This window comes from Melanaphis sacchari, unplaced genomic scaffold (genome assembly GCF_002803265.2).
Source record: "Melanaphis sacchari strain LSU unplaced genomic scaffold, SCAv2.0 Contig20_pilon_pilon, whole genome shotgun sequence".
Lineage (NCBI taxonomy): Eukaryota > Metazoa > Arthropoda > Insecta > Hemiptera > Aphididae > Melanaphis > Melanaphis sacchari.
Window position 1 is genome coordinate 6,280,263 of NW_020271042.1, and position 27,102 is coordinate 6,307,364.

Sequence of the window (27,102 nt, forward strand, 5' to 3'; positions counted from 1 at the left end):
TATTTAGATTTAATTTTAAATGTATAATAAAATAATATTTTTAATTACAAATTAACGAAATTTTTGTATTAAAAGGTAGATTTTTTTACTTATAATTATAAATTTAAAAAACAATTTATGGGTATAATATGACAGTGCATATATTAGTAAAAAAGTCACCACTGCCCAGTAAAATATACCATATAAATACATAAACGTGTAACATGTTTATAATTTAAATAATATGCTATAATACGCATTTTATTCAAAATATTATGCAAAATAAAATAATCATTATTTACTTCAACATAACATGATTTATATCCCAACATGATATAATCTATAGTTTTATTAATTTTAATATACAATAGACTACTGGACTTCTAACTAAAAACAATTGAATGTAATGGAGTTGTAATGCTGAGTAAAACCCATAAAATAAATTATGTATATTAATTAGTTAAATCAATTCTATACATTGATCATCATTCATCAGTCAAGACAATATAGTAAACTTTTTTTCATTTTAAATTTTTACATAACTTTATTCGTGGTTAAAATAAATAACAAATTGGATAATATTTAATTATTTTTAATTAGTCGAGATATTAGTTTGAAATTAACATCAAGTTATAGTTGTAAACTTTTTTTAAACAATGTTCCATGTACCCTAGAATAATTTTTTCCAAATTTAAAAATTGACTAACTTGCTGGCAATGTACAATGTTGGGTTAATACATTTGCCAGAAAAAATAAGTAAATAAATATACTCATAAATTGGTCTAAAAAAAAAAAAATATACAATAATATATAGTAATAATAATAATAATAATAATCAAAATATTTTATAGTTTTATACATATAAATGTTTCTATACACTTCTATAATGACAATTAATCGTAATAATTATAAATCAATAGTCCTACATAATTGTACACATACACTTATACAAATGATAAAATTTTCAATATAATATACTCAAAAAAATAGAATGTACAAATCAATGAACACTTAATTTAATAATAATCTATTATTCCCGTATCATTGGGAAACATATATTTTCGCAGTGATTAGCATCAGTCTGTTTTGGCCATTTTGGCTCGCAGTTTAGCATGAACTTGTAAAAATTCTGGTTTATCTTCATCTTTTTCTTTTGTATCAGTTTTTTCCATTTGCTACAAATCAAAATGAAACATAATATTAGTGTCACCAAATATTTCCAGCTTAAAATACTTATTTAAAATGTTTGAATATTGAATTCTTGTTTTGAAAGTAATTCATATAACTTATATGATTAATATTGCTTAATGCTTTACATTTTACTGACTTATCTTCATTTAATAAATGCTCATAAACAAATATTAAATATAATTTGTTTTGGAGGCTGGAATATATTTACATGGTAGACGATGTACATATAGTATCATTAAAGAGGAGGTTAAAGTATTGAACTTTCTAGATGGAAAAACCCTGAAATACCTCAAGAAAAGATTATATATTTATATCCGCTATGATCAACACTATTAGCTAATATTTCAACTTTCAGGTTATATTAAATTAAATCCACTGAATTTTTTTTATGGCAAGTTATTCGTTATAAACAAAAAAAATAGTTTTAATAGTTTTAAAGGGATAAAAGAGACTTACTGAATACGATCCAAAATTACGAAATTTTAGGATACCTTTTAATAACATTTTCACGAGAGAAAATCTTAATCAATACAAACTGCCGGTAAATCATAGTACGATTTGCGGTTAAGCCTCGATGTTTAGTGGTGTATATCGAATTTCTAAAGCAGTGTGACCCGGGTCAAATCATTATTATTATTTTTAAGAGTCTCGTGGTTTGGTGTATCTAATAGCTTAAAAAGTATGTCTATGCATCCATTTATGTATATTATTTACTCCTCCCTCCCAAGAAATTTTTCTACGGGTCCATTTATTTGTTCAATAATATTCATGTAATATAAAATAACAGAGCTATTCGGCTGTGTAACCGATGATTTTTCTATATCAAAAATTCTGAAAAATCTTTACATCAATAATAAGAAATAAGAATGCATCTTTTATTTTCACTATTTTTTATGCGGTTCGGCACCGATGAACGCAAAAATGACACCATCAATTTTCTATTGCCAACCTAAAATACTAACGAAAAGTTTTATGTTTATACTTAAAATATTTGTTTATCGAACATCGAAACATATATTTTATAATTGGGTTCAGGTATGTAACTGGTAATAAATATTTCATATGTATATATAATATATATTATACATAGATAATAGATCCTAAATATAATATACATAATCAGACCTACTTGTAGTCGGTATGTTGGTTCTAAATTTTAATACTCAAATACCGATATGTTTCAACTTATCATCAATGTATTAAAACGTACTTAAATTAAAATTATAACGTATTATATAGGTACACATTAATGTACGTGTTTTTGAAGTGTTGAATGGTACTTAAAAGTGAAGTGATTAAGCTTATGAGTTTTTTTATAGTTTGTGTATACAAATTAAGTAATAGCACACCCATAGAGACGTAATTAGAAAGGAATTTAGAATACTAAAATAAGCTCAAACTTCTAATAAAATTCAGTCATTGTTATTATAATTATATATTTGAAATATAAGTGATAAGTTTATTTGCTATTATTGAACAGTTAAGGTTTTAAATGTTACATATTGAATTATTGCATTCGTCGTGTGAAGAATTATATGAAGTATTTTTATATTTTTATGTCGTTTTAAAAATCACTATATATATAGTTTATATTGGTTATATTATATTTTTACACATTATATTATATTAAGTTATGTAAAAGGTTTCGTTTGTTGAAAATAAAATAAAATATTAAAATACCGTTTCAATTTTTTTTGCCCGTTCTTCTATCATTCGTTCGAATGGTGTGCGGCAAGAGTTTTTTTGTTGTTCAATCTCCTTTTGACTTTGTGTTCGCTTGTGTTTTTCTAGTGCCTTTTGCAGTTCTGATTTTTGTCCCAGAACATTTTTTCCGCTAAAATGTCAACAAATCTTATAAAAAAAATCAAAATATTTTAAACACCTAAAATATATACATTTTTTGGTTGAATAGGAGTTCTCGATGAAGGTTTTGATGGTCAGCGGAGGTCAGGCATGGGTTGGCCGGCTTCCGTGGTAGGATTAGTCCATCCTGGTGCATGTCTCTTGTGCAATCAGTCGCCATTGTCATATCTGAATAAAACAACACACAGTTATGGTTATAATTAATAACAGATAAAACACAGCAAAATGTGTTTTTATATTATTATATAATATAACTGTCACAATAGTTATTAATTATAAAAAAATACACACACTTTTAGTATGAAAAATAAATTCTACCGAACGTATGCAGAACAAATTTATAGTATTTACTATTTAGATAAATAAAACCGTTAAAGCTCTACGTTATTATAAAGTATCAAGTAAATATTGATTTATGACAAATAAAAACATTATTCGTTAGGTAACCTCATTATAAAAAATTTAGCTTTTAATATATTCACTGTATAAATGTATAAATCATACTTAATAGATCATCTTATACTATCTTTGAGGATACATTTTAAAAATTGAATATATTTGTATATTTTATACTGCAAATTACAATTTTGAGATGATAATATGGGTACTTAATATGATGTGATATAAAAAATTATAAAAATTATTGTTGTAATTTATTAGTATAAGTACGTCTATTTGATATACTTATCACTCATTTTTTTTTCAAATGTACAGAAATTAATTTTTTATCTTTTGTTAAGTTTTAGAAAATGAGATGAATAATGTGTTTTGTAAACAACGATATTCTAGTTATTATTTTTTTCAGAACATATGGACAGTAAAAAAATACTTTACTCTTGAAAATTATGAAATCAACAATAGGCTTATTAAATATATATTATGTTAAACAGTTAAATGGTAATTATCATAATTTCATTTAAAATTTTTAATAATACATAATTTTTACATAAGTATTTTAATAATATACGCAATTAGTCTACAATGAACTCACAATAACTTAAATGGATTTAATAAATCATTAAAACTAACACATTTTGTAAAATATGTTGGTTTATTTAACAATTAATCTACGTGTCAAAGATGTGATTTATGATATTTCTATAGCACATTAACCTAGTTTCTTTTGTCCTAAAATATATACTCATAAAATCAATAATTTTTCTGTGTCTGCTCAGAAGATAAAAGGTAGATTCTAACCAAAGTATATTTTAAATATTTAATCTTACATCAAAGACCATATGGAGTTAAATAATTTCCCTAACGCAAACCAGGTATCTAAACAATTTTTATAAACATAAAACTTATTGATATAGAACGATAATTTAAAATATAGCGTTATTATAATAAAATCCAGTATTGTGTCGATTAATGATTTGATTAGAGTATATTGCGGTTGTAGGAGTAAAAAAAACACTCCGTGCTTAACATTTGCTAACGCTTGCTACTTCATATTCTCGTGTCCTTCGTTCTTATTTTTTGAATTTATTATTTTGAGATCTGCTATAGTTCACGAATGATAAGAACTCTATTTTAAGTTGGCTCTTGTATAAAAGCTAACAATAGCAGTACGCGACCTTTTATGTAAAATGATTATTTGCCAGATTCATAACAGGCAAAATCGACACGTTTCTTGGTTTATAAAGGAGTTCGAAATCATAAAAAGGGCAAGAACAATAACTTAAATAATAAAAATAAAAATAAATTTAAAACGAACACATGTAAATTTTTTGTATGAGAATTAACTGACATAGGGACGAATTGAAAATAGAATTTATCAGTAATATACGTTTATATTTTCAATTAGTTATATTTAAAAACAAACTTAAATAATTATTTAGTAACTGTAGTTAATAAATTCAATTAAACTCAAATTATTATTTTTATAGCTAAATATAATTTATCAACCCTAAAATGTAACGATTTATAGAGTTTAGACGTTATTATGTCATAATTCATAAATTAAGAATATTTTGTAGTTATATATATATAGGAACTCATTACTCATCAATCATTAGTAATTATTAAAAAATAAGTGAGACGTAATTTATATAATTGTAATATAATATTATATATAAGACCATTAAACAATATGAGATTTATCAAAATATGACGCTGGTTATGTTAATATATTTCAGTGTCATAGCCACAAAGTAATAAGGAGGTAGCAATCCTCCTAAAAATGTCACTAAAATTTAAAAATGCTTTCAGTGTTCTGTGAACATATTACGTTAGACTAACTATATGTATTAAAATTGTAATTTGTATGGACATTTCTGAAAAAATTGAAAATATGGTTATAACATCAGCATATCAAACTTATGAGGGATTCTAGTAAGCCTTTTTTATACAAGAAATAATCAGCCTCCCTTAAAAAAAGCAAAATCGATAATTACGGTCACTGATATATTTGATATGCATTAAACATTATATATATATATATTTAATGTATCTATTAATATTATTTATTTAATTTATACACTTGAATACTTCTTAGATAGACCTTAGAGATATCTTTTTATCAATTATAATAGGTAATACGTAGTTTTTAATTAATGATAAAGTTTAGAAGGCATAAAATAAATTATTAAACGTAAATGATAAGTCTATACTTTTTTGTGTGAACAATTAAAATCAAACTTGACCAAACTTAACAAGTTACATGTGAACAAAAGTTTAACATTGGTTGAATGTATACGGTATAGTAAATACTATAGTCATTATAGTATAGTGTATAATATTACCCACTTGTTGCTCATTTAAAAATAACACATTTCCAAGTGTTGTGAGTTGTTAATTTTAATAATTTGTAAAAATTATTTATATATACAAGATATAAAGTATAATGATCCATACAAGTTTCAATTGTTTTTTATAATGGAATAGTTAATAAAATACATTCTACATTATGCTATGTTGAAGGGAGACATATTTTTTTTATATTCAAAAGGCTTATATTGAAGTAAAGAGAGAGGCTTGAAAGGAAAAAGATAAATAAAATTTCACAGAGAACCCTAGATCTACAGAAATAAAAATAATAAAATCGATTTAATTAAATTAAATGCAATCTATTTTATTAAAACAAAAATGTCAATCTGTATTCAATATTATAAAATAATTATAGCGAATGTGTAGTACACGAATAATACAGGATCAGAACACAGTGTAAATGAGGGAATCGACCAGTAACACAACTTTAAATACACGAGGATAAGTCCGCGGAATTGAGATTTTTTATGAAGTACTTAATATTGAGATTTTAATTGAAACGAATTGAAATTGACTAAAGTTTAGTATATTAATCAATTGTTTTAGTGCAAATAACAATACGGCTTAATTGAAAATTATATTAGGTATAATTTTTATTTCTTATAAAATATAAAATCTTTTAACTTTAATTTTCGATTTAAAAATGTTTTGCTACATCCTAATCATTAATTAGTAATCAAAATCACAATACGCACCAAATATTACAAGTATCTCTATTTATCAAAAGAATAGATATTTTACCAAATATGTACCATATTATATTAATTAACAAAGAACGTTTTTAAATGGTATTTAAGTCGTTTGTTGATAAAATAATTAAATATGTGACGGTATGACACATTTTTTCTTTCTGTAGTCACTAAAAGATTTAAGACTTAAGTGGCACAAACATATTTATGTTGTTCTGAAAATTTATTGTTAGAAAAATAATAATATAGGTTGATACCGTCATCGGCTTCAACGTGCACTACTTGTTGCTGTTTGATCGATCTATACATGTACTTAAGACTGTCACTTTAGGAAATGATGAAAATATTTTGCAGCATTTTTATCAGGATAGCATATAATGTACAAAATACGTACTATTATTTCATATAATCATATAAACTTCTGAGTGTATAAGAATTACCTATATGTTTATTATGTATTTATGTGTATATATCTATATTCTATACTAATGTTATTATGCGTGTGTGTGTGTGTGTGTGTATAAATAAAATAGGATACAAATACTAAACAACATTCAAGATTTTCGGTTTTCTAGGCTAAGATGTAAGGTTTGAAATTTATATAGACAGTCGCGACACGAAAAAATAATAACGGTTTAAACTATGCGGCCACTCCTCTTTCAAGAATAAAAATATAAAATAAGCACTTCTGCAATACGAGTGGAAATTATAATAGGGTATTACAGTTAACAGTTATTTAAGTCATTAAAGTAATTATTAAAAGATGTTATATACATAATATAATCAATAATAATTATTGATTATTTCTTTTTAAAATTCGGTAATTTTAATTTTTACCTCATATTAAGCGTAGATATATATTAGTATAATGCTAATAACATACATTTTATATTGTTAGTATTAATTAACCCTATGCCCCAATTATAATTTTTTTTCAGTCTAACATTTACACTTCTTAAATGTAAGTATATTTTAATTATTAATTATTAATTTCAAATATGTTTAAATTTGATATCTCAAATAAAATTCTAACCTTTGTATTTATAAAATACGACAGCCGTATCAGCATCTATTATTATCTTTTCAAATCTAACCTTTATAATAAAAGTGTATAAATACATTCATAATATGAATGAGTATATAAATAACGATGAAATAAATTGTATAAACATACAAAATATAATATGTAATCAAAGAATAAATCATAACATATCATTCCTTATAATTAAAAAATAATAATAATACTGTAATCACTTAGATGAATTGTACCTGTACAAGTAAATAAGTTTTACTGTACTCGATCTGTTCGAAGAAAATTGAACTTTAAAGGGTATTTTTCCGGATCATAATATGTCCGATGAAATATTGATAAGGTGGTACATGAATACAAGGTAGCTGTAAAACTGTGCATATAGTACGAAAAGTTGGAAAAAATAGCAATTTTATTGTTATTATGTTATTAATTATTGTTATTATTTTTAATATTATTATTTGATAGTGGATAATAAAACTATACCTATAAATGGAATTGTCGACAACAATTTATCGGAATTCATTCTACCAGACTCAAAAGTCAAGATACACGAAAAAATTATCAATTCCGTTATGCATATTTACAATTAATATACTTTTTGAATATACATAAATTTCACTCATGTGTTTCTGGCCAAAAAAAAAAAAAACTTTTACGCCGATATGAGAGAGTAGTGAACACACCACACAAAATAATACAATATTGCAGATTTAATATAAAATATATTATCGTAAAAAACTAGTCTTCTGCAAAAGGGAATACGCGTAATAACCGCCACTATAAGTTGACATCCCCTGGCCTTGGAACGACCTATGACGATGGGTCAAAACGCGCGAGGTCAAGAAACTCGTTCTTCTGAAATCCAATTAATACATGGGTAACTACTAACTACGTGTTAGTATATACCTTTCGAACGCAAAATACCATACAGGAAGTTTTCTCACGAATACACTGTACGCTCGTCAACCCAATCGATCGGATCATTCGTCTCGGTTATTGTTTTAAACGCGTACGTGCGATTCTCACGTGTTGATATTCTATTTGCAATGGCACTACACATTAATAATACGCCACAATCGCTACTTACTGCGATACGCAACGCAACACTACACCACACCGGGCGGCGCGGCGGAATCTTTTATTTTTTTATGAAATAAACGTTTGTTCGATTGCGTACGCTGTCGGGTACAATATGATTATAGTGGCACGGGCACAAGTCGGTCACGATCGTCCGAGTGACCTACAATCGCCGTCCTAGTGTCAAAGATAACGTGTTTACATTATTGTATATATTGTAGATTTTTCATTGTTCGGCACGTCCATTCTATATGTATATGGTATAACGTGCCTATAATGTAAATTATATATATATATGCATATCGAAATAAATCGGCGCAACAAATAGATTCCGTTTATGATTTACCGATGAATTACACAGAGAACCGGAAACTAAATCGATTGGCACACTGTATAACATATTATAATATTATAACGATCCCATTCATCTATTAAATTGTATTAATGAACAAAAAGAAACTACTCATTGTATATCAGCAAAAAAAAATGTACTAGAAACTGAAACGCATTCATTCACCCCGGCGAGCAAACGGAGTAGACTTTATGCATAACTCACGTTTCAACGTTTGTATATAAAAAAGTCGATTGGAAAGTCTTTCACTTAGATCACGATTATTTTATATAACGAACTATTAACATTTAAACAAATAAACATGATTGAGATTTTTTGTGAAGGTTTTTATTGTTTTAGTCTTTTATATTAACATTTAAGAAATGACATGTGTCATTAAATATATTTTAGACATTATTTGTAAACCAAGAAGGAAAAATAAATTATTATCAAATGAATCATAGAACAACAATAATTATTATACTTTAATTTTAATGTATTTTTAAAATAACCCTCGACTTTAGTTGCTAATTAATTTAGACTTACATACTCGTTTTATAGGTATTATTTATATTTATTTATACAATTATAAATTTAAAAAAAAATGTTAAAAAGTTTGTTAAATACGACAATAAAAGCGGTGTTAAAAGTTATTATTTTAGTATTATATTATTACTATATTATATCACTATAAATTAGAAGTATATAATATTATATTATGAAAAAATAATTTATAACGAAATCGACGCGACTTATCGTAATACGTACTACTTGTAAAAACAAAACTATAAACATACTCCGAGATAAAATTGTAACTATATAAAAAATAAGTAATTATGTCATATTATTAGCGCTAGTTTAATATGATGGTGTCATAAATCATAATTTATTTATTAAAAAATATCAAAGTTGGCTACTGTCATGAATTAAAGTTTATACAAAAGTTCAGTAATTAAACTATATTGTTAAATTTAAATTTGTGTTTACAATAAGTGTGTGAACACTTAAATATAAATATAATTTACTTTGAGATTAATCAGATTACATTTTTAACTACTACACACTGTATATGTAGATAACTATCAATAATTATTATTCTAAATTCCAGACATTTTTTTAAATATTATAACTAAAATAAATAGGGTATGATAATATAAACATTATTCATAGCTATAACGAAAATGAATTGAATAGTTTTAATAAATATATACTATAAAGTATAAAATATAGACGTAGGACGTTTATGAAAATATATATATAATCTTTATGCGAATGTAACCAAATACACTATACGTATACAGTGTAGTATAAAGTAATTAGGCGGTTAATAACAAAACATTGCAGGAGTTAGCAAGTAATACCTATAATGAATTATTTCGATAGGTTATAAGTTTATAACACAGTAGAATAATAAAATATTTTTTATTTATTGATTCAATAACCTGTTGCGGTTCTTGTATTCAATATACAAAAAGAAATATATTTTATTTGTACTATTTATTTATTTTTCAATCACTTATAATTATAAAATAAATTTGTAATTAATTGTCGCAATTTTATATTCGTCAAAATAGTATATGAATTAGAGGAGTGTAATACAATTTCATAATCTATTTATCCTACCGCAATATTTTACATGCTTATTTATCACAATTTTCTTTTGAAAATAAATTCATATTAAGTGATATTAGACAAAACATAAATAAAAAATAAAAGATAGTAATTATATGACAGTCAGATTCCGAACGAAAATGTTCGATATAAGTATATAACCAAATCAAATGAATCCATTTTTCCATCTCCCTCTCAAAATTATTTAGACATTATAAATTATACTATATAACACTGTATTTAAGCCAATAATTTACATTAAGATTTCTTTAGTTAGGATTTAAAAAAATTTAAATTGCAATTTTGGATTTTGAACGAAGTGATAAATGTATTTAAGTTTTGAATATTTTAAGTCAGATAGCTTGAACAATTGTTATCATAAGTTATTCTCACAGCAAGAAAAAAAAACCAAAAATACATAATCACAATATTTATTGTTTTATAAGCGTTTGAAAAAAAAAAAATAATTCATCAAAAGTAAAAAAATTGACAAATAATTTTGTTCTTAAAAAATAATAAAATTTTTGAACAAACTTTATTAATCTCGTTCGATCAGGATCGATTTTTGTATAAATAAATCTTCATTGAATTTAAATTCATCACATTCATTAGTAACTAATCATTGAGTAATAAAGCGAAATCGAAAACTACTTAACAGCAAACCGATTTTTCAAATTTTTTTCTATTGAGCTATAATAATTTTACTTAGACAATTTATTTATAACAATAGTCGTTGTTTACTTACTATTTAATTGATTGAGTTGATGTTTTTGCCCATCGAGACTCTTGTTATCTGTCTGAAAAAAAAATATCCATTAAAAACTCACTTAGTTTAGATTAAAACATACCCAATATGGATTAATTGAATTCATAAAATTTTAAGCGTTTCTAAAATTTTTTTATATATTTAATTTTATAAGTTAACTAAAATTAATTAATAAAAGTTTTGATTTAATATAATAATTTAGTTTGATATTTCAGTAGCAACCATCTATATAATACAAGATATTATGAAAATAAACATAACCTATTTTTATTTTTAAATGAGATATTTGTTGATCTCTGTGGTTTTGGATAGGTAATAAATGATAAAGTTATTTATTATCTATAAAATGTTAATACTCATTAATTAATAGGGTAATAAGTTTACCATACAGTAAATATAATATGTTAAATTCAAGCTACACCTCTATTAGCTTATTTCGGTGTTTCACATTATAAATATTTAATATATTTTACGTAAACAGTTTTTATTTTTATGAAAATAGTGAATATAAATTTTATACTTTTACAAGCTATAAATTATAAATAATATTTAACAATAACGTAACCATAGTGTAGATATGTGGTGACCGTTCTACAACACCTTCTGTATTTTAATATTTTCCTTAGTTTTAGTAATTATAACTTGAAATGAAAATTTTTTAATTTTTTTTATCATCATTATAAAACATATATTTTAAAGTTGTCAAGATAAATTATTTGGAATAATTTTTTTATGACAAATCTAAGAATTTTCGAAAGAATATGACGTTTATATCCTTTTTAGATATTAGTTAACTATAATGGTTATTGTTTTACTAATTACTAATTAGTAACTGCCACGAATGTATTGATAATAGTTGATTTTTGAAATCATAAAAAGAATATAACCAAGAAACGTGGTGTATAATTTTATTTAGATAAATACAAATTTTAAAGTAATAACTAATAAGTATTTTTTTTTTTATTTTATCAAATAATATAGTCTGTAAGTTACTTTAAACGATAGCATTTAAATTTAAGTTTATAAGCATCATGGTAAAAATAAATATGTATGGTTAAATTGTCTACTGAATAAAATCAGGGGATTAATTATTATTTATTTTTTCGTGGAGATGGGATTTATTTCAAGGAATATAATCAAGAATCAGGATTCAAGAAAGGTGTCGTTTACGAATGGTTGGAAATATTTTAGTGTGCGTTTTAATGATATTTTAAAGAACAGAAATGGAAAGTTCCAGTCAAGGGGTATTATATTTATTAATATAGTTTAGTCATAAACTCTCATAATTTTTAACTTATAAAACGTAGTGTTCAATACCTTTGCAACTCAAGTCCTTTAAAATATAATAGAATACATTTTATGTATTTAAATATTTCTACTGTTACTGAAATCTGTTAGATTTCAAGTGTGACCAATGTCATAACATTGGCAATCAGTATTACTTCATACAAATGTATATAATTATATTAATTATATAAACGATATCGACGTCTGTACATGTTTATATATTTGTATTATAATCTCTTAAATGTACCTACTGCAGATAATTGCTTTCCAAGAAAAAAAGCAATTATTATGATATTTAATTTTTTATTGGTATTTGACTAATTATTCATAACAATAAAAAACCGTAAATTAAATAACATAAATCTATAAATTGTGTATTAATTTGGAATTTTATCATTATAATGTTTTTAATGAGATAATTTTGTTATCTTGTCAGTTCTTATGAGAATATAACTCATAAATTAATAAAATAAATGTACATTATTTTATATGGAATCGTCATTTATTTACTTACAGGCTTGTCTATAAAATAAAGTAATAAATAAATAATAAAATATTCAATTTAGCCGTTTTAAATAATTTTATAGCTCATAATAAAAAGGTTTTGTAAAAATTGTTTAATTAGAAGAGTATAATAATTAATATTATCAATTTAGTAAACAAATAGCAAATATTAATCATGAAAATAAGTTTATATTTTTTGAAGATGATTTTTATTTTGTTAATAAATGGCTAATTTTTTTTCATAAATATAAAAAATAAATTCTGAAAAGCCATTGCTTCCTAATAAATTGTCATCTCTAAGTATTAATTATATGCTTACATTATTCATAAACATATGTATACGATTTTCCAAATGTTATAAGCAATAATAATAAACAGAAAATTCTTAATAGATACATTTGGTAAGATTATTGTAACAGGTGATTAAAACACGTATCTAAATGAGTATATGATGTGTTATTAAAATAAGACTTGTGCGTTAATACACATTATAGCTATTTAGGTAATAAAATAATAATACATATTATAATTCTATACTGGCAAATGGCTTTATTAAATTTAATGTTTTATTGTAGATATTAAATTGTGTGATACCTAGTGATTAAGTAATTTTAAAGATATAAAATAATAGTTGAATTTAAAAATAAAAATTTGAAAGTTGTCAGTTAAACATTATTTGATAGTACCTACCGGTCCATCTGGGTTTTAACGCGGAACCATTCAGGCAGGGCAAATGATTAAATTATAAATAATGAATAAAAAAAAAGAAAAAATAGAAGAGGGGCAAACTCCATGTATGCAAGACTTAACATTTTTTATTGTCTAAAACCCGTTTCATTACAGATCACAGTTTTTTATACGTATCTAGTTCTAAACAAAATCACACGTGATGAAGGGGGAAAAAACCATAACATCCGTTGCCTGTAGTGATAAGTTTAATAACAAAAGTAAAAGTAATGCAGTAGGGGAGAAAAACCGGATATTAAAATTGTAATAATAATATAATAGATATATTCGTGCATATGCAGCGAAATATTTACTACTCACGAAGATTAGATAACAATCGTTTATACATAATATAATCACTTACAATCTCACAATGTTCTTCTAAACATGTAACTATATTATTTATCCTTAAAAAAATAGTTAGATGACACTAATTTTTTTCTTGTCCGTTAAACAATATTATATAATACAGCTGATATACCAAGTATACAACCACAATTATTATTTGGTGTAGAATACGATTGCGGTACGGTAACTATAAGCAATACCTTTTCCATAACACAATTCTATACGTTTAATTAACTATATTTTTTTTGCGATGTTTCATGTAGCCAAATTTTACAAATTATATAATATTGTAATGTACAAAATTAATTTATACAATAAAAAAATACTTAACAGCACAGAAAGCTTCCATTAAATACTTAATAGTCAATTTATAATAATGTTCACACATCAACTCATAGTATTAGGTAGTATAAAATTTATTAATGGAGGAGATCCATATGTTGAAAGAATAGTAAAAATGTGTTCAATTTCATTATGTATAAAAATTAGTTCTATCCGATTGATAACACAATCAAAAATGTTTATGATGAAGTTAAACAGTTTTGCTTACCATTCATTATAGATACATAATATTTAACTTAGGTATTTGAAAAAAAATAATAAATAATTTTGAAGGTGATATTAAATATTATGTATACTTCAATACTTGTCAAAATAATATTAATAAAAATAATTTCGAATTTTTAGATACAATATACATTTATAGATTCAACGAAGTGACAAATATAATAAACTAATAACATTAAATCTTTAATGAATACAAATTAAAGTTTATATTTTTTATAGTTAATAATTGAGATTTCTAAAATCAAAATTATAAAGTATCTACTATACAGTTTAGACTATAGAGTGTAGACACCTACTTAATTAAATTTTAAAAACACGTTTTATCAGATACTTTTTCTCGTATACTTATGTATTTATTTATTTTTTTTTTGTGTCAATATCTAAAATTAAATTAAAATGATTACAGCAAAAATAGAAACTAATATTTTTAACATCGGTATTTAAAATATATGCATACCTATAATATTAATATTTTACATTAAAAATACCTAAATAAAAACAAAATACTCCAACACAAAAATCATTATTAATGGTTTTACAGAATATGAACAATATAGCTTTATAGAATGACAAATTCACCATAAAAATGCAAAAAACTTACCTTTACTGTAAACCTAATACGTTGTAATTATAAATAAAATATTAATTTATAATGCTTAATGAAAGAAAATTAATTTAATAATAAAATAAATAAATTTAAATTGAATTTTTAGTGTTTACAAGAATGATAATTTAGTTCGTACGTGGGATACCGCGTGAGCTACTCTCCTAGGCAAATACGTTTTAAAATGTGTTTCCTATAATTATTATTACGATGCAATTTTAAGTTTTCCAAGGTTGCTCTGCATTATCGAAGTCACACCCACATGTTTTCAACATAAGTAAACATCACTTGAACAGTATAAAGCCAACAAGCTATTGCAATATAATATATTATGATACATAATTATTGTTCTAGAGACAAGCAGATAAAATGCATTAATATCCGAAAGATTAAAAAACTTATCCAACAATCACTGCGACATAATACCATTCTCCCTAAATATTATACAACAAATAACATTAATAATTTGAATCATACACGTGCTGAAACGATAAAATATTTTCATACACTTTACTTCTAGGGTGATAATAATGATTATCGTCGGTCAATTAAAAAAAGGTTAATATGGTGTAAGAAGTCTATATTATTATACATCGTATAGAGTAAAGGGCACATAATTGTCTGCAATAATTTAGTGTAGGTAGTAGGTACTGTCGTAGGAACGTAAAAAATACTTAAGGAACAAATAATTTTCTAAAAGGTCGAAAATGAAAAGGTTGATACCTGTTTTTACATATTGTAATATTTAAAAATGTGTTATTAAAATTTTTAACAACAAGAAATGGGTAGGCACACTTGTTATTTTTTATAAAGCAGTAAAGAAAGACCCATTTAGAGATACCTATTTTATTTCCACTAACCTTGTCACCATGAACCGCCAACGTTGTAAAAACAATTAACACCCATTAGTCGTTTTGATTATAAACAATTAAATAATATACATTTTAAAATATTCTAATAAACAATAATATACGTGTGGGTAGAGGTACACGACATCATGACAAACAATAATACTCACGTTTGAGATAAAAAAAAATCTTTGAAATAATTACTCTACAACAGAACTATGGATGTATAGAATTCAAGGAATTTAGATTATAAATAAATGTATTTTAAGACACTACAGAATGATTATTTTCATGGCATAACACCACTACATAAGGACATGGGGTTTTTCTAATCACTCGTTTCTGCGCGGTATAGGTTTGAAGATCTAACAGACGGATAAGGTATTGTATTAACTATTTATTCGTCTATGTGCTATATCATAATCTACAAGACATTAAATCGGTTGTCGTAACAGTTTTTGAAATATTTTTAACGTCTCATAGTAACAATATTAGGTGCTAGATAACATATTTGATGCATGATAAGTCTTAAAAATATATCATGAAATCAATTTAGTATATAGACGTATTATATATTTTATAATGTTTACTCACGAATAGTTGTGATTTACACCTGCTCCCCAAACTGTAGCGAGCGGTGTATGTCGTGGAATTCTGTTATTAAACGAGTGTAAACCGGTTTGTGCACACTGGTCCGTGGATAATAACAACAATAACAACAATAATATTACGTCGGTGGTTGGTTCGGGTGGTTGGTTATATTCGCCGCAGTTTTCTCCTGGCCTAAGGGGTAGGTGAGTACCGGCGGCGTTAGGATATTATTAAACGACCAGAACGTCGATACAGCAAAGGTCTTGGGTGACTAAATAGCTCAATGCGTACCGTCAACGGATGCAACACACTTAGAAGGAAGTGTACGAGAATATCGACGACTGAGACGCTGAATGGAGAACGGGAGAGCAAGCAGGACGGCGGTACACGACCGAACGATTCGAAACTTGAACGATCACTGTGCCATCTGCCGACCGTTTGCGGGAAACTGCGACGATATCCGTGCGTTGTTGTTGAGCGTTCGGCACCGGCGGGAGACCATCCGGTGGGGGCGACCTTGAAAGGGACTGCGAGTGGTGTGCCCAGTAAACGCGGTACCGCCCGCCCACGCTTTCGTTTGTATACGAAATTATATTAATATATGTGTCAGTCATCCCTTTTCGCCAAATTCTCACACCGTTCGGCACTCACCGACGGCTTTAACCTTGACAGTACCGAGCGTGCATTCGATCAAGCTGTGCGGACGACAGCGGCGGCGAGTCAAGATTACGTTAATTTGAGACGAAAATAATACCTACTGTGCATGCGAACTTTATAATTGAAACACTAAGTGCTATATCACTACTCACTTCTACCCACAGGGTAAAATTACTGTTGGATTATTATTATTAAAATTTAAAGATGAATGATGGAGATGATAAACCGTTTATTTAATATAGGTATTCCATAACGTCACATTGTCACTAAGGATAATATACATTTTATTTTTTTTCCATAATTTTTATATTATACTCTTTTACTGTAATTACTATTTTAGAACAGACTTTAAAGTCATTTTCGTTCCTCAACAAAAATGCAAACTTATTTGAATCCGTTTCGTTTGTACCTAAAGGGACGGTTTTTGAATCATAAAAGAATTTTATACAAATTCAATGAATTTCAAACCCATATTTTTACATATACATTATGATTAATCTTCACACAAGTGAAGTATTAATGACTGGTATATCTAACGTATACCTGTAACAAGTCGTGAAGACAATTTTTAACCGATTTATTGATATTGATAATTGTAATAATTCGAAATATATGTAAATTGATAGATGTTATTTAGTAATATGTTAATAGACATTGACATATTAGAAGTGTTACATTTAAATTCAATAATAATTATTTATACCTATCTTAAAACAAATTGCAATTTCTACTCAGTAATTTTTTGAATGAATGAATACGTAGAAACATTATTTGAAAATAAATCGTAACGATTTAATATTAATAGGACGCCCACACTATAGTTGCATATCTTATAAACTACAATATAGCAAATTTGTTTTAAACAATTCTGATTTTGTACAATAACCTTTAATAATTATGTTAAAATTTACCTATATAAATATAATAAAACTGAAGGGTAAAAATATTATCTGTGATTTTACAATGTATTAATTTGTAAGCAAGTAATGCATACGTGAAATATTACAATTAAAAAATTAAAATATCGTATGAACCCAATTAAAACACAAATAATGTTAGAAATTTTAAGTTTTACTATAGGTTAATTTTCACACTATTATTAAAAGTTACTACACAAAATTAGAATTTCTGAAAACAAATTTGTTATAATGTACCTTTATTAGACGGAATCAAAATAATATATTTGGCCTATTTGGGTGTGGCATTTTTTGAAACATTTATGTTCAACCATAAAACAATCAGAAAATTAACGTGATTATGATGAATTGTTTAAAAAATTGAACTTCGAACTTATAAACAATAAATGCATATGATATTTATTTAATGCTTTATGAACTTTTAATTGTATTACATTTCCTAAAGCTTTTTACTTAAGAAATTAAATTTCATCAATATAAATCAAATTATAAAATAAAAAAATTCGAATGACATAATAATTATCTTAATAAATAAACAATTTAAAAAATTTAAATGTGTAATGATAATATTAAGTCTACAGTTATTTTCAAAAAAAAAGTAGGTGAGTGAGTAACACTTTATATGGTATCTACATAAGGTGTCAGGTGTACGAAAAACAATTCTGAGTGAAAGTGTCAATCAGTCTGTATCATCAAGTAATAATGTTTTTTTGATTATTTTACTTTAAACACTATAATAGTAGGTTAACATAATTTTGTCCAAAAATATTGTAATTACTATATTATCAATATTAAATTATTCTGAAAATCTAAAAATAGATTCATATAGAATACCTATTAATATAAAATATTTTAAAATAAACCAAAAATGTTATTTCGTATAGTGAAATTCATAATAATATAAAATATATAAAAGTTTAAGTTCTCGTATTAAATTACAAAAAAATAATTGACATTACGTAATACGTTATTTATTTTTTAAATAAGTAAGTTGTAATTTAAAAATAATTGACATAATATATTTTTTAGATTTTATGCGGTTCCAATTTGAAATACTTATGAGAAATGTTATATTAAATTTTTAAAAATTAGATACAACATGAAAAGTTGTCATGCATTTTAATGGACTTTGTCAAAACTCTAACTACAAATTTATATATAAAAAAAAATTATGCCTTTGTATTTTTAATATTTTTGTACAGATTTAAGAATATATTTTGTGAATCTTGTATTTAATTTTCAAGCAATTCTACTTAAGAAATCTTACTTGACATTAAAAAAAAAAAAAACTAAAAAATGTTTTTTACACATCATACATTTTAAAAATCGTCAAAACATTTCGATAATTTTAAAGAAATTAGAAAATAATAATATAAATATTTGATGATCATTTCAAATTTCTACGGTTATTTGTTTTCGAGTTACATCAAAATATGAAAATTTAATTTACGTAAAAATTTCTTTTCCCTTTAATTTTTTGTCTGTTTATCCCTACTATAAAAAACAAGTACTAGACTGTCTAGACTAACCTTTTTAAAGAAACTACTATCATTTTTGAAAATCGAAGCATTTTATATCGACAACTTATAGTATATTCAATTACAAAAAAAAAAAACACCCCATAATAAAATCAATACATTCATTGATCTGCTATCATAGTTATTACATACACATTTTGTATAATTTCATAAAAAATTTTTTAGTTTTTAAAATTACTGAAAATATTATACTTTTTCTCCAATTAAAATAAGAGATAAAATTTGCTATTAGATGCTATTCTTTGAAAGTTAAAAATAAATTAATTTTTACTTTGAAATTAGACTCATAAGAAAAACACACATAATTGTATAACAATTAATAATTATAGGAGTGTTTTTATTTAGAATTTTTAAATATAATTTATGGATACATTAGTTTAAGGCAAAACGTTTATGATTAGTACTTAGTATACTTAATAGACATAATTGCACTAATTTTTACATAACACATAGTTTATAAAATATAATTAATAAAGATAATAAAAAAGAAGTTTTATAGAATATACATTATAAACGATATAAATCATAATATTTAAATTCAAATTCAAATATTGATAGAAGTTATCAAACATTGATATTAATAAATATTTAATTGAGACTATACGAATGTAATTTATTAATAATTATTTTAAAGTTTAACTTAAATTTGATTTAAAATTTATGAGTTATTCTGATTATGATCATTGTACATTTTAAATTTAAAAAAATATTTTGTACTATATAAATAATAAAAAATATATGTATAACCCTTCAGTGACAAAGTGTCAAATATGCTAAATAATGCTAAATACATACTTAACTGAAAAATTTATATTATTTTGATAATCACTTTAAAAACACCTTATTAAAAATGAAACATTACACTAAAAACTAAGTTTATAGCAATAAACTTATTAATTGTAAATAGTATTAGTATATTTGCAGTTGCAATAGAGATCCCAATGAATAATAACAATAGTAAAAAGGCAATTATTAATCGAAGTGAAGTCATCAAGAAAATTATATTCATTTTCTTTTAATATTAAAATAGTTTGATTATCATTTCCGCCAAAACTATTTTCTTTATAAATTAATGTTTGATATAGCTTTTAAATTAAAAGTTTTAATTATACATAAATAGAGTAAAACATAATTGTGAATCATTACAATCTCATTTTAATAAATAATTTTATAAATCACATACAAAAAAGAATTCATATTTATATAAAAAAATGTATTTCAAGCCATTTTAAAAATAATATTCTTTACATAATATCATACAAAGCTTGATTTTAATATTATATTATTGAATTTTTCAATTAAATGCTGCATAAAAATAATTATGCCACTACATAATTAAACCTAAGTCCAAGATTATATTATTTGACAAAGGAAATACAAGATAACTAATACTTTTTAAATATAAAACCAATTATACAAACATTATACTTGAAAGCATTAAAATTATTTTAAACAAGATCATTTTGGTATGACATTTATAATGTATTTGGTGTTTGTCATGTTTTTTATGCCTTTGTCTGAACTAAACCACCAGTACACGACTATAAAAATAATCTAATAATAAAATACCTGTAATTCAAGTCGTTCAAGGGTTTCGTTTTAGCTTATACATTTTACATTTAGTTAATTTATAATTTAATTTAAATTTTACTCAGTATATTTTAGATTCTGAGTGGAACGACGAATGTATTGATTTTACAATGATGTGTGTCATTCGTTTATGTGTTTGCATTAAATACTTTTTATACAACAGAAAAATATTTAGATTTTCAACTGAGAGTGGTTTCTACTTTCTAGTAGAAAACTGAATTTAGTTTGTACTTAAAAAGTAAAAAATTCCCATTAATATTTAAAATAATAGGTACGCAAGTAAGTACCATGCTGCTTTATATTAGGTGTCGATTGTGTTACTACTGTCACTATTATGAGTGTGTTAAATTTGAATTCAATAATATATCATTGTATATAAAAAACATTTTGAGCGAAGATGGCCCTATCAGCCTTATCACTAAGTATATTTTATGATATGTTTTTAATATAGATATTAAAGTCAATAATTATTATAGTATTAGTATATAGAAAATTGATATCATTTTTCCTAAAAATATTGCATTTACTGTATTATTGGTATTTAATTAGTATAATAATGCTATATATAAATGCATACTTAATTATATTAAATTAATATAATTCAAAATATAATAAGATCTTTCAACAAATATTATAATTGAAATTGAGCAATGTAAAAGTTGTAAATTTAAAACTCAAAATTTCCCATACTGGAATAGTAAGAAAATACTCGAGCAATATACATTCTGTACAAAACACTTTGGTCAGTATAATTTGAATCTAATTAATATCAACAAAGAAACATACAAATTGTTAATAATACATATCACAGTATTAAATTGAAATAATTTTACTAATTGAAAAATATTGAGGTATGGACTATCGGACTATCTATTCTATATTTTAGTACTAACAAAATTAAGAGTTTTTCAATAGTAATTTACCTTCTTAAAATTAATATTTCACTAAGAAATCTAAAAACTATAATATTTTCGATACATAAAAGTAGTTTGGGATTTCCCGTATTTTAAAAATAATCAATAAAACGAACAAAAATGTTAAGAAATTTTTGATAAAAAAAATTTTGTTTTTTTATGTAATTCCATTACAAATAATCATAGATTGGTATTTGAAACTTTCATCAAATATTTATGTAAACATATTCTGCACATCATAGTATAATTCAGTGGTTCTTAACCTTTTTATTATGGCGATGATACAATAAAAAAAAATTAAATTGTTCAATATAATAAAATAAACCATAAAACCATTAACTTTTCCTGTCCTGTTTATCAATTATACTAGAACGTTACATTTTGTTAAAAATGATTCGTTCTACCAAAATTATAATCAATTTTGAATGCCTGTAAAGAGAATGTTCGAGTTATTGCTGAATGCCAATATCATAAATATGTCTATAATTTAAAAAAAATATTTAGTTTAAATAAATATAACTAAAACTATGTCAATATACCATACGATAACCAACAATAACCAATAACCATGAAATATTTAAAATATTTGTAGTTATTGGGTAATTACTTAACTAAATTAATAACGAATAATAATAATTTTAAGTCGGCACCTATACGGTATTCGCGTGTATAGTTTGCATACAACATAGGTATAAGAATAAAGTTTAATATATTTATATTCTATATAATATGTACTGTAAATTGGGTATACGTGTGTCCGAGACATTAGTTGTTAGAGTATATTCTAAATATACAGTACCTATATATAGTATATACATATACTAACTGTTAATATAATAATATACAGTTTTAAAAAAGTGCGCAGGTACATTATACATATGTATAAATAATTTTATACTATATTCGTATCATTATAATAATTCATTGTATACAATATGGTTATGAAATTTCAACCATGTTACAGACCTCAGTACTATATATTACGTTCAGACGTAAAGCCTATACAGAGCAGGGTTTGGGGCCATTACCTCCTTCGAAATATCGTATAAAATCATTGTTTACTTATATAATAACGATACTATAACTTTAGTAGGTAGTCTTAAATAGATTTTATTTATAAGCTCAATTGATACATGCGAACGATATTTTGACCGTGTACTATATAATATACTATAGGTACTATATTATAGTCTATAGCAGTAAACAAGAATGGTAGTACATTCCTAGACCCTAGTTTATTACTGTTGATAGTTGTATTATTTGTATTACAATTGTAAATTACCCTAAATAATTATAAATAAACACTATTTATTATTTGAGAAAATGAGGGATAAGTTAAAATATATTCACCCTTCGCCTCTTTAATTGCCATAATTAAACTTAAAATAATTATAATTGGACATTTTTAAATATAAAATAAATCTACAAATATCAAATACTTATACAGACGTTTTAAATTTATTCATATGATTTAAATGTTTGAATGAATTTTAAAAATTGTAGATTGTAGTCATTCATAGTTCATTAGTATACTCCATATAATTTGTACGATTATTATAGGTTTTTGGTTCTCGGTATAAACTACATCGATAATACTCATCGATATTATTAGATAAGTTACAACTGAATTACAGAATTGATCTTCTGATGGGTTACTAAGTAATGTAACTGCATATACTCTTAAAAGAGGTGGGTGTAAATAGTTAATGTCACATCAAAATTTTAAATAAATACTAAAATAATTAATTTTTGTTGACTTATTTATATGAATGGAAATTTTGTTGAGAGTAGCAAGAACATTTTTTTACTTATAAAAAATAAATGGATGGGTGGTAATACTTTTGTTAATTGCATATGTTCTTAAAATAGGTACTACGTACAATACTTTATTGTGTATTTATATATAAATATAATTATGTAAATACAAACAATTATTAATAGTTATAGATACATAATTTAAAAAAAAATAGAATGTATGTATAGAATTTTTAGAAACAATATTGACTTGTACAATATGTATAAATAAACAAGTTAAAGAATATCTTTGTTGTATATCTAAATACCTAGTAAGTATAAGATTTATTCTATGAAAAAATGGGTAATACCATTGAGTATATTATATAGTACTATATATACTCAATGGTAATACCTATAATGTTCAAACTTAAGTGATTGTAACGCGTAACGCGGTATATCAAAAAAAATTCTAAGCATCTAACAACTGTACCTACTTATATTTCACATAAACATTTTCCTTGTTTTACATACGCACACATTCATTATGTTTATGAAATATGTACAGTTATCAGTTAAATATTATAATTAGTTATCAATTAGATATAACATAATATCTTTCCAGATAATATTTATCGAATTTTACGAAAAAAAAATTAAAAGTTTTAAAAAGTTTGAAATGTTTGAACATCGAAAAACCAGCGTATTTATTATATACGCCTGAAAATCAAACTACAAGATTACAATAGTCAATAGTACATTATAATAAATATAATGTATTATAATATATATATATAACATATTATATTACATTATAATATATATAACCATAATAATATATCTGCTTTCGTTTAAATATGATTAAAATTAATAGCGTATAACTGCATGTGAAACATTAAATAATCTACGGATATTGTTGAGGGGGATATTATTATTATATAATATCATTATATCAAACTGGAGTGATCTATACAAGAGTGAGAGGGTAAGAATGATGGCACCCCGGGACTTTGCAAGGATGATTATGACACTTCCCTTATACGATATACAGTACTTTATATTATTATTATTACAGTATGTATTATTAGAATATTCCAAATTTCACAGAAATTAAAATTTTTCTATAGGTACATACATTTAAATTAAAAAAAAAAAAAAAATTAATCAATTTTTATTATACTCTTTATGTAAAGCATAATATTGTATTAATTGTAGACAGACTGTAAGTCATAGATGTATAAAAAAAAATTATTAATATATTATATTATTATGATGGCATCCTTAAGAAATTCTAGTCGTGCCACTGCAGTCGCCAAAAATATATTATTATGAAATGAAGGCGCGGCTTACCTTGCAGGGAGGCGTGAGAAAAGTGCCGCTCAAGCTGGTAACTGGCGCTCGTTGTCCGGTCTCGGTCAGACAGCCGTCTGATTTGGAGTCTGGACACGAGGACGCCGGGGCTGCTTGGCGATCGGTCGCGGGTCCATCACCGCGATGACACCTCTTCTGTTGCAGGTCAGGCACGGATGCGGTCTTCTCCAATTGCTGTAGTTGAACAACGGCCCGATATGCATTCGGGGACGACGGCGTTGACCTGCAGGCCATCGCAGCGGGCGGTACGAGCCCGTCTAGAGCGGCCAACCGGTCACACATCGCGCGCGCAACCGGCAGCCGCAGCAATGAGTCACGAGCGAACGAGTAAGTCAGTAAGCGACAAGCGGGGGACAGGCACACAGCCACGGAGCACAGCGGCGATCCCTGCGCGCCACCGACAACTTTGACAGTGTGACCACGATCGTTACACGATATAGGTATACATGTTTAATCGCATCGTTACAATATAATAACGCACGAGTAAACACGATAATTTACCCTATCCCCCGCCACGACGGCACATTTTCGACGTTTTTCCGACTGAAATTGGTAGTACGCGAGTACTAAAACTGTTTTTAGATAGGTACTCAGCAAACTGAAATCGTATTAAACACGAATCACTGCCCATCCGGTTAGTTGGGTGGTTCTGTCGATCTATTGGTAGTAGGTCACACTGCGGTCCACGGCTCCTCCCTCGATTCGATCCCGCGCCTGTTTGACGACGACCAGACGTAACGACTAACGAGTCGTTTTCAACCCCCTTATTGCGTGAGGTCGACCCTTATATTGTACAGCTGGTTATGCATGCGAGGTTTCGCAATATACACGTGATTTATTCTCTGTAGAGAGCAACTTTATGATGATGTGCTAATATATAAGGTTCACTGTAGGCTGTATCGCCAAAATAACTTACTATACCCAACTAAATTATTATAGGGAAATGTTATTTACATGCTAGCCGATATGCTGGTATTAAATATTTACATACCGGGGTCAAACCAATTTTATTTAGAGACCTGTTTTAAGATATTATATTCTATGTTTAGTAATATGTTTTTTATTATAAAATAGAATTTGATTTTTATGGGTAAGTTATTTCTGGTCTTAAGTATTTATGCGTCTATAATGACCTCATATAAATATATAATATCCTATGTGTGATTAGTTATTATAATAATATTTTATTAAACAAACTTTCTGGCGAATGTATATATTATGATATTATAATGCATGCAATATGTATTATGTAACACTACATAAAATATATCTGCGGTACATGAATATTATTATAATATAATATGTAGAATGAAAATATGTCGAGAGTAATGAGTAATGACTAATGTTATAATAAATATTTAAAAATATAAGAATACATAATGACAGTTACTGTACTAAGTGTACTAAAATGAAGATGTTTGTTTAGATTATTTTTTTTTTCCGTTTCGTTTCTATAGTTGTGATGGCAATAGGTATATAATATATCATATACCGAGTACTCCAGAAGATCACTGCGGTAATGTTGATAATAATAGCCTACGCGCACGTAATAAATTATGAATTTCGTAATTAAAAATTAAACAGAGCGGTCGCTTGTTGC

At 25.3% G+C, this 27,102-nt stretch overlaps 1 protein-coding gene across 1 annotated transcript; it reads right to left on the reverse strand.

Moving 5' to 3' along the window:
- Positions 1-555: 555 nt before the first annotated feature.
- LOC112593676 lies at positions 556-25,917 on the reverse strand. Its single transcript, XM_025338182.1, has 5 exons — positions 25,482-25,917; positions 11,286-11,337; positions 3,066-3,201; positions 2,851-3,004; positions 556-1,154 (listed from the first exon to the last, which is right to left on the reverse strand). The coding sequence occupies exons 1-5, from the start codon at positions 25,782-25,784 to the stop codon at positions 1,056-1,058; spliced, it is 744 nt and encodes a 247-aa protein (XP_025193967.1). The 5' UTR covers positions 25,785-25,917; the 3' UTR covers positions 556-1,055.
- Between the last annotated feature and the right edge of the window lie 1,185 nt (positions 25,918-27,102).

Coding starts and splice junctions, on each gene's coding strand:
- LOC112593676 (XM_025338182.1), bottom strand. CDS start 25,784: ATGTGTGACCGGTTGGCCGCTCTAGACGGGCTCGTACCGCCCGCTGCG. Junction 11,338..25,481: donor TTCTCACGCCTCCCTGCAAG/GTAAGCCGCGCC, acceptor TTTTTTTTTCAG/ACAGATAACAAGAGTCTCGA. Junction 3,005..3,065: donor CTCCTATTCAACCAAAAAAT/GTATATATTTTA, acceptor TTGACATTTTAG/CGGAAAAAATGTTCTGGGAC.